We start from the raw sequence: 10,720 nt of genomic DNA, 5'->3' as shown, positions 1-10,720 counted from the left end.
GTCTGAGAAGTTTTCAGTGCATGAGGAGACCAATAAGATTTTGCACTGCAACCATTTTCCACAAGTACAAGTTCAAGGGACCAAGAAGTAGTCCTAAGGCACGAGGAGTCACAGTTACATTTAAAAAAGGAAAAAGTAATGTGCATCTGAACAGGGAGAGGTGGATTTTTGCAAATCACACTACAGGCTGTAGGTGGAGCCATAGGATCTGGATTTATTTTTTTAAAGGGCCCATATTATGAAAATAATCACTTTTTCTGGGATTTGGGGTGTTATTTTGTGTCTCGGTGCTTCCACACACATACAAACTTTGAAAATAATCCATCCATGGTGTTCTGAGTGAGATACGGTTTCTGAATGTGTCCTGCCTTCAGTCTCCTGGTGAGCTGGTCAACATCTGCACGGCTTTAGCATGCTAGCGCTAGCATGCTACCTCGTTCCAATAGCAAAGCACTGCTACAACACACACAAGTTCACCATAATCTCCAAAAGAACTACTTCCATGTGCTCCCTGGTTTAGAAGAAGTCTCCCAGCTGATCCTGCCTTGGAACTGACTGAAGTTGGAGAAACAGCCTTTCTTTTACTGTCTATGGAGCTAGCTGACATGATCTACGATCTGAGCTACTGAGCATGTGCGAGTGCAATCAAAGATAGTACAGAAGAAGAAGAAGAAAAGATGTCTCACTCTGTAGCTAAAACAGAGACCTGAAAACAGGGTGAAAAGACGAGCTGCAGCAATGTGCAGTACAACAAAAATGTTTTTTGAAAATTAAACCATGTAAACCTATTCTGGTACATCCTTAAAATACAATTATGAACCTGAAAATGAGCATAATATGGGCGCTTTAAATGGCCTGCTACATGTAGTTCTACTGGAACGTAGGGTCAGTTTCAGGAAATATGACAGAAAGGTAGTTTTATAAGACTTACCTACTGCACTTTTTAACTGAAGGGAAAAGCACAAAAACAAATTATTTGTAGAAAGTGGCCGTTCTACATCGAGCCCACCCACCCCCAGAAAAAAATACTGTATGTATGTATATATATATATATATATATATATATATATATATATATATATATATATATATATATATTGCACAGTTATATTTTATTATAACAACATAAGTGACATAGAAAATTATATTTCTCAATTGCACAAATCCTTCATTAGAACATTTGAAAAACACACTTAAGAGAATCCTGTTATTTAACTATTGCAATTACAACAGGAAACACTTTTTAAGTTGCACAATCTCCACCTCCAACATTACCAAATGACAATGAACACATTTCTGCACAAAATATGAAAGTATAAGTTATCAGAACTTTAAATAAATATACACTATATACATAAATGTGCCACAAATATATACACAATCATAAAATACTTAACAAGAGCAGAAAGCAAAAATAATATGAAATATTAAGAATAATGTACTAATAAAAAAATGACTAAATATTCTAAATAGCACAAATCCTTCATCACACAAATGTGAAAACACACTAAAGATAATCTAATTATTACACTATAGCACTAAGAACAGAAAATACAAACTCAAACTAAAACTTGACCTTTCTGGCCTTCCTTGATGCAAAATCATCAGTGATGTCATCGTATGAAATCTGCTTCCCTATTGGGTGATTGATATTGATGACGGGAAGGCCAGTGATCTGTTCCTGGGACATGGTTGACCTCAGGTATGACTTGATCAACTTCATGCTACGTTTACACATGGCCGGCTATTTTCATAAACGGACATTTCAACCTCTCCGTTTTCAAAAATAACATCGTGCACAGCTGTCAGTTTTCAGGAAAGCGTTCGTTTACACGTCCCTGTGTGTGTATATATATATATATATATATATATATATATATATATATATATATATATATATATATATATATATGCCGTCAATGCAGTCAAGAGCACGCCAAACCTGTAGATGGCTGTGTAACGAGAAAAATAGCAACAACAGCAACCAATCACTTCCTCTTTCTCTCTCTCGGCTGTCTAAACCTCCGTTTGCTCTCAGTTTACATAGAAAGACAGAGTTATTAGAAAGACTTGTTTTCAGAGGAGAATTCTCCGTTTGTGTGTTAACGAAGGGCACAAACGAAGGGAAATGTCTCCGTTTGTAAAAATAACCATGTACGTGTAAACAGGGCCTCAGTTTGGAAAAGCTCCTCTCTGCTGGAGCCACAGTGACTAGCATGAGAAAGGGCAATCCTCAGAGCAGTCCAAAAGTTGGGGTAGGTCTCCGATAGATCCTCATCATGCATAAAAGCGATGAGCTCAATGATGCTCACTGTCCCCGGTACCCCCCTTGGCCTGATCGTTCCATCTGCGAGACCCAGAGATGAACTGTCCCTCTCTCCCCTTTTCCTTTCTCACTCCTTTGTTTTTGGGGCCTTTTTTGGACCTTTTTCTGGCCTTTTTTCAACGATGGCTAAAGGACTTTTTTGCCGACTTTTTTAGGGCTTTATGTGGACCAAACTGTAAGTGAGAAGACTTTATAAGACATACCATAATCCAGTCAGAAATATTTGACTTTTTGAAATAAAAGTTTGTCAAAAAACTCTACATGTCTGGCTCTTGATGTTACATTACATTACATGACATGTCATTTAGCTGACGCTTTTATCCAGAGCGACTTACAATTAAGTGCTTTCAACTTTGAAGGTTCAAACTCCAGACAACAAGTACTAAGTGCAAGTACACTAGTTTTAAATAAGGAAAGCTACAAAGAGATGTGATTCTCATTTTCCCGTGCGATCCTTTGTGAAACTGAGTTTGACCCCCCTGATATGGAGGCATCAGTATTACGATACGATACAACTTTATTGTCAGCCAAAGGCTGAAATTCTTTGTACATCCCTGGGTAGCTCGTTTAAAAATGAGGACGTACACATACATCCAAAAACATCCAAACATACATGGGATTAATAACACCAACAGACATGCATGAAACATTACCACAAATGACATAAACTCCAAAATAAAGAAAAGGAGAAAACATATATAACAACAGTACATGACATAAACATACACACAGACAAAATCTTGGAGATGTATATCCCTGAAATAAATATTTTACTGGGTTTAATGTAGCTGGTTTAGCAATAAGATAGATTGATGTATGAAGGAGTTTTTAAGTCTAATACGATTAAAAGAATGAACTCTAAAGTGTCTGTTTGAAGGCAGAAGCCTTTTAAATTGAGACAGTTTCATAACCAAGATCAGGGATGTACCGAATCCAGGACTGGGCTGTTAAAGGTGCTGTAGGTAAGATTGTGAAGATCCAGGACTTAGCCAAAAAATTTGAACATTGACAACTCCTCAGTCCCTCCCCTCCTTTCTGCTAAAGCCCAAAACTGTCTACTAAGCCCCTCCCCCCACAATGGAGAATGAATGCATGTGTCTGAGCAGTGATTGACACGCAGTTAGACATGCCCCCCCTGGCCCTGATTGGTGCATCTGAACAGGGAGCTGTGGATTTTTGTAAATCTCCCTCCAGGCTGTAGGTGGAGCCAGAGGAGCTGGATTTATTTTAATGACCTGCTTCATGTAGTTCTAATGGAACATAGGGTCAGTTTCAGCAGAAATGGCAGAAAGGTAGTTTTAGAAGACTTACCTACTGCACCTTTAAAACATTTGCTATGAAACAGCCGAAAGAATACGAGTTGTGCATGAAGGAATCTACAGACAGCAGCCAAAATGCAGCAACTTCAGGTATGGAGTAGGATTCAGGATTCGGTATTCGGTATAAAAAGCTGGATTCAGTGCATCCCTGGTTAATTTTACTTTTAAAAGTTGGGTTACATTTTGCTCATAATATCCCTGTATTTGATTACACTATTTGGATATGCACTTGTGATGGAGTATTGTTACATTGTGGTATTTCTTGAGTAAATTAGGATCTTATTACTTCCACCTCAGTCTGCACCGACTAGCAGCTGTCGTGACTCACCGAGTTCAGAGTCAAACGAGGCAAAGTAAGGCCTGTAAGTTAAATTATGAATGAATAGATTGCCTTTTATAATTAATGTTGTCTTGAATTTCATCAGACCAATAAAAAGTTATGCTAGGCTGCTATTTGTCATATGATTTGCTGCTCTCGTGGCTGATTAAGACACATTTTCGCTGTGAATGAGTAATAACGACAAACACAATACATCTGGACCTCGTTGTATTTCCTAAAATGTTGAGATTAATTACATTTGCTGCATTGTTTCTGCTTATAAGACTCATTGGACAGAATGCCTGTCTCAGTTAACGGGTATTTAAGCCCCGCCTTCGCTCAGTGATTAGTTCAGTGTCTTGTCAATCACAGCGTCCTGCGTTCTCATTGGCCAGCGCTCTCCTTTAAGGATTCTCCTTTTAAATGTTATCGGGCAGTCAAGATTTTGGAGCGGATTTCTAACACACAAGTGTTCGCCACCGAAAGCCTCCGTCACGGCTGGAGATATGCTGTAGTTAGTGGCCGCTTTAAAGCACCGTAGTCTCAGACCGAACTCCGTGGTCATGGAACTGGAGGAGAAACCCAAATATGGTAACTATTTAAAGTCCAACACGGGCTCGCTTCACTGCAGTTTGTCCTGGGATGTCTGTTTCTCAGACAAGACGCTACTATTAACATACGTCTTGTAACTGTTTAGGTATTTGCAATAAGATGGCGTTTTTATGCATGCTTTATTCTACTTTTTAATTGTCGCAAGTTAACAAGCTGGGGACGTTTCTAGTGGACCACTTTCTCTTATGAACTTACGCAAACTTAAATATGAACTTGAGCCAGAATCAGCTTAAATGGCCAAATGAAACACATAACGTTACAGGGAATGTGACTCCGCCTTTGTGTTGTACACACAAAGAAATAGACACACGGCTAAAAACAAAGACTGCAAAGCTGAACAAGGCAGACATAAACATTTCGACTACTATGTAGAGCAGGGGCGGAGCGAAGGGGGGCCTTCCAAAGTCTCCAGTACTGGTCACTAAAGTCTGTTTTGTGTGTGTGTGTGTGTGTGTGTGTGTGTGTGTGTGTGTGTGTGTGTGTGTGTGTGTGTGTGTGTGTGTGTGTGTGTGTGTGAGATTGATGGTGATTATCTTCAGAGTGATGGTGGGAAGTCTGGAGCAGGAGAAGTTAACCCTCTCCTTGATCTCATGTTGATTACGGAGAAGTAGAGGTGTTGAAATTAATCAAATAATTGATGCATCGAATCGTGGACGATGCTGCATCAATAATCGTCCGGCTCATAATCGATTATTTCTATTTTACAATTTGATGTAGGCCTAACAACATTTCTGTTTACATATTCTGGTATGTTTTGCACATTCAGGAGGTGCCATGTGCTCAGTGCTGTATAGTTTTATGTATCCAAGTTATTTAGTATTAGAGCACTGCAGAATGTTTGGTTTTTGGAGCTTGAAAAGCTATGAATTAAATATCCTACATGGCTTTAATAGAGGCATGCAACGCTACGAAGACACGTTGCAGCGATGTGGCTTACAGTTACAGTTTTCGAGGGGTGGATTTTTTTCTGCACTTTTTTTTGACGTTTTTCACTTGTCTTTTTCCAACGTTTTTTGATCATTTTTTTTCAAATGCTATAAAATTGAATAACACGCCCAAATTCAATCAAAGTAGTGAACTGGTCATTTATTTTACTTGTGAAGAGTAATGGTTTTAGGGAACTATCCACCTTTATGTTTTTGGACAATTTGGTTGTAAGAAACTGAAATTTCTGATTATAGAAACGTTTTGAAAATGGGTCAGATTTATTTTGGGATATTGCACTATAGTCCAAGTGTGATTAATCGTGCAGCCCTAGGTCACATTGTATCCATATCTGCCTTTCAAGTCAAGACAACAGATGATAACTATGGAAAACTATTGGAAAAAATGACTTAACCCTTGTGTGGTCCTTCGGGTCCTTGTGACCCAAAGGACAAAACAAGGGTTAATACAGCACCTTAGTGCTTGTTTGTACAACATTTTGGCCATCTTAAACTGTGTTTAAATGTGCTCTAGAAACAAACTTTCTTACTTACTTTACAAGAGACAGGGTTTAGAGAGCAATTCTCAACAAAATAAACAGAAGTACATAACCCTTGTCTTGTCCTTTGGGTCCCAGTGACCCGAAGGACAACACAAGGGATAAGTCTCAATAAATAAATGTATAAATAAATATAGAACAGGTGCTGAGTGAAAGGGGGTGTCGTCTGGGGCTCCACCCCCAAATGTTTTCGCAAAAGCCCCAAATCTTTTAGGGTTTTAAAAATGACTTAAAATCTGAGTCATTTCCCTTCAGTCTCTCTGACTGAATCGGCAAATTAACGGAGCTGGAGAAATATCGCCTTCGTTTCAAGATCAGTGATGCTGCCACCTGACCTATGTTATGTATCTTTAAAAACTAGAAACGTACAAGAAGTTTGGACTATTTTAAGTTGGCAGGAAGGGAAATAGGTTGCGTTGAAGTGGAAGGTCGTGGATATAGACTAGCCTGTTATCCTCCTGGTGTCTTCGGGGTCAAATATGACCCATTTTCAAAATGTTTTTTTTTTTTTTTTTTTTTAAATTTTATAGCATTTGACAAACATTTTTATAAAAGAATGTTTTGACAAAAACCTTTTAAAAAAAACCCGCAGAAAACATCGATGGCAATTTATCCCTTTAAATGTGAATAAACGACATATTGCATGCTCCTCATAACCACTGAAAACTGCCAAAAAATCTAACCCATAGAAATTATTATGGACGTAATCTGACATTAAACATTAATGTTTCATATTTTCAGCAGGTAGTGAGTTGACTCTGCATGGTTCTCACGGGCTTAACACGGTTTAATGTACCTAAACAACCATCAATGATCACCAAATTTCTCTCTCATATTGCTCCTCATAACCACTGAAAACTGTCACAAAATCTAACCAAAAGTCCAATTATTATGGACGTTATCTGACATTAAGCGTGTGTTGCTAAGGTGGCCGCCTTAGCTGCAAAGTACTGCGGGAAACCCTGACACTTGTCTATAGTGCTATTTCCATAAAAATGTGATTAATTGTCCAGCCCTAATGCATACAGCGTTTTCATAATGCAGGTTGTAGGCCATGTAAGTGAGCTGGTGGTACACACACAGTGCCTGTCCCAGTTTATCTTCTGCTTGTCCAGTTGCTGCCACATTCCTCAGCTGACGCCCAGCTATGTATAGAGCTTATTAGAAAATACCTCAAACATGTGAAGAGAGTCTGCGTTTGTCAGCTTCATGCCTTCAGAAAGTTTCTCTCTTGGTAGTGTCTTATGAGAACTGTAATGCTCAGTTTCATACTCAGGCTACTAGCGCTGCAACTAACTTATTATTTTAAGTGTAGATTAATCTGTCGCTTATTTTCCTGCAGGGTTCCCCCAGTGTTGCAAGCCTGGTGGCCCACATGGCCTAAACCACTGGCGAAAACATTTGTATTGTATTTGAATATCCAGATTTTTGGTGTTCGGCCGAATACCGAATCCACTGGTTAAGATTCTGCCGAATCCGAAAGTGAATTCCTACTCCCGAAGCTGGTAATGGTCGTCTGGTTAAAACCAGTTTTTAGCTGTGGTTTTTGGTTTATTTATGGATCTAGAAAGACAACAAGGGGATCCAAGGGATAACATGTAAAAGCAAGAAACACTTTTTTCCAACATGGTCCCTGATGTAAGAGAACAGGACATACAATACATGCAAACACATACAGTCCTATGATTAAAACAATAAAAAATAAAACTACACATCAAAAAACCAGCTAAAACACCATGACCTACCAAACTGTGACTGTCCTTCCTTTGCCGTACCTGAAGTTACTGCATTTTGGCTGCTGCTCCGTACAATCATTACTCTTTACAAGTGAAATACATTTCAGAATTTGGGTGTTTTTTTTTCATTTGATAGCATTTGAAAAAAAAAAAAAACGTTGGAAAAAGTGACGAAAAAATACTATTTAAAAAAAGTGTTTGGGAAAAAAAGTGAGAAAATGGTCCAAAAAAAACCTTTAAAAAGTGATAAAAAAATATATATATTTTTCTAAGTTTTACATAGATTTATTTTCATTTTTGTCAGTCCTTTTTTTTTTTTTTTTTTGTTAAAAAAAAGTGACAAAAAAACAAATCAAATCGTGAAAAATACTACAAAAAAGTTAATTTAGTATGTTCACACATTATTAAAAACAACAATAAGGCTTGACATTGTGCAGAAAACATTGTGCAGAAAAGGCTTTTATAGATACCGTTGCTCTAAGTTACACTATAGTCTTGGTTGGCATTACTGGGAACTATGGGATCCACCAAATCCAGATTTTTGGGGTTTTTGACCCGAGAGGACATGGAAGGCCGGCAGGAAGACAACACAAAGGGTTAAAAAGTAAAAAAAGAGTCCATGTATTTTATCATTGTGTACAAAAGACAATGTCATGGGCCCAAAGCGAGGCTTTTCAGACGTAAACCTGCTCTCTAAATGTGCTGTTTCTCTTCTGTTGTGAATAGTTTATGGCTTTATTTCTCTGGAGGGAATGCACTTCTCTTGTAAGAAGCAGAGAGCTGCATATCACACCCAGCCTACCACAGCGTGAGTCACTGTCAAACCCATTAATAAGATATATTTTAGGATAAAGGGAGCCTTCATTACAACCACACACAACTAGAGAGGCAATCCAAGCCACTGAAGAGCTCTAGTTTCAACGATACAAACGGGAAATAGATTTTAAAAAGAGATCTTGCTCACTCATATTGTTGTGCAGCAACATGTTGAGCATGTTGAGATTTAGCTGAATGTTATCGGAGTTGAATGAAAACAACAGGAGGTACTTCTTCTGTCTGCTGGCTTTTTAATGATGTGGCTTTTAGATTTCTCCCCTTGTCTCTGCAGACACCCTCTTCCACTCCGCCTGCCACGTGATGGCTAATTGACTCCTCACATTACCAACCTGCCTCCGAGGCAGAGCCATACTTTTATCGTCTTTTGTTTTGTAAAGACCAAAAACCAGGGCTGGGTTTTAGGCCTGCACGATTAATCGTTATAAAATCGCGATCTCGATTCACTATCTGTTTGCGATTTAATGTTTAAAGTGCTCATATTGTATTTTAACAAAAACCCAAACCTGCTTGTTGTGGATAAAAAAAAAAAGAGAATAGGCTAACGATTGGGTCATAACCACGAGACTTACTGTCACACAGTAGAGGAATTACCGTATAGTACAGGAGAAGCTCACAGGCAGTTTGGACTTCCATTATCTGTTTAGGTTTAATTACTAATGTTAACTAGCATGTTAGTGATCAATAATAACTAATGTTAACTAGCATGTTAGTGATCAGTAATTACTAATGTTAACTAGCATGTTAGTGATCAGTAATTAGCCTGTGTCTATGTTATCTCCTTTTTAGGCATTTTTCTATTTTTTAATGACTGAAGGACTGATGTCATCGGCGTATCTTTAGACTTTAGAACAACCCAGCTTCACCCGTCCACCATGAACTTCTCGTTGTCCTTCTGGGTTAAAATTGAAAATTTACTTTTTTGGGGGTTTTTTTTCAACGTTTTTGACACTTTTTAAAAGTTGTTTTCACTTTGTTTAACACCTTTTTTTTAATTTATGGTCAATAAATTAATTATTAAATAATAAAGATATTATAACTAATTTCTTTGTTTAAAAAAAAAGAATTATGAATTATTTCGACCTAATTGTTAAGATCAGAGGATGTTGAGTGGATCACAGACTGGTACATGTCAAAGTTTAGTCATGATGTGCTGTTTTGAAACCATTTAAACTGTTATTTTTTTGGGCAATTTGGTTGAAAGAAACCCATATTTCTGATATAAAGAACTTTGAAAATGGGTTAAATTTGACTCGAGGAAAACTCAAGGGGTAAAAAAAACCCCCCAGAGAATTAAAAACCTAAAATGTGCCATTTGAGAACATACTGCAGGATCCACTGTAGTCTCCCATGCTGGAGTAATTTCATGCTGAGATATAAGAAGAAACCTCAATGACAGGATTGGAAGCAGAATGCAGCCATGCCCTGGCACAGATTAGGTGTAATTATGAACCATATTTAGGAGAGTGGGTGGTTGAAACCCGATGCTGAGCTTCTCCAGCCTCGCTTTCATTTCCCTCCAGTTTGGTAAAGCTTGTTAGAGCTCCCATTTGCAGCTTTAGTTTCAGGTCAGTTCCTGTGCTCTCTGCAGCATCTCCTCCCTGCCGTAGGCGCCGATACCGAAAACACTGAGCAGACGTACGCAGAAAACGTAAAAGGGCCGCCTATACGTATCCGTTAAACTTCTCATCTCCAATCCTGTCTGTATTCGTGAGAAGTGGTGCTGTCCTGAGTTGAAAGACAACATACTTTACAGTCCTTCCAGAAAAATGCAGAGTTTTTTTGTTGTTGTTGCGGGCGACAATCCTTCATTATGCGGCACATTTTCTTAAAAAAATGCGATGGAATATGCTGGATATTTATGCAATTTTTATACAATGAAATTGCGGGAACTTTGCAAAAACTGCAGTTTGATGAAAAAGAGAAAAAAAAAGTGATTCCCCCCAATTTCAAAAAATAGTTTACAGGTATTCAGTCATCGCAATACGTAAACATTAGGATAAAAAAATGTATACAAATAATATAATATGAAAGTAAAAATAAAAGTAATAGTCTAAACAGAGGGAAATAAAAGAGACATTAATTAATTAA

The 10,720-nt window shown here is 38.0% G+C and overlaps 1 protein-coding gene across 1 annotated transcript in view; it reads left to right on the top strand.

The window, feature by feature from the left end:
- The first annotated feature begins 4,372 nt into the window (after positions 1–4,372).
- Positions 4,373–10,720, top strand: part of LOC114569966 (choline transporter-like protein 2) — a 60,589-nt gene continuing 54,241 nt past the window's right edge. The window contains exon 1 of the mRNA XM_028600142.1: positions 4,373–4,555. Within this exon, the coding sequence (XP_028455943.1) occupies positions 4,528–4,555 (28 nt within the window). The 5' untranslated portion in view covers positions 4,373–4,527. The remainder of the gene's footprint in view (positions 4,556–10,720) is intronic.

Source organism: Perca flavescens, chromosome 15, assembly GCF_004354835.1.
Source record: "Perca flavescens isolate YP-PL-M2 chromosome 15, PFLA_1.0, whole genome shotgun sequence".
Lineage (NCBI taxonomy): Eukaryota > Metazoa > Chordata > Actinopteri > Perciformes > Percidae > Perca > Perca flavescens.
The sequence above is the reverse complement of the archived record's forward strand: the minus strand, read 5'-3'. Positions and strand labels throughout refer to the sequence as shown.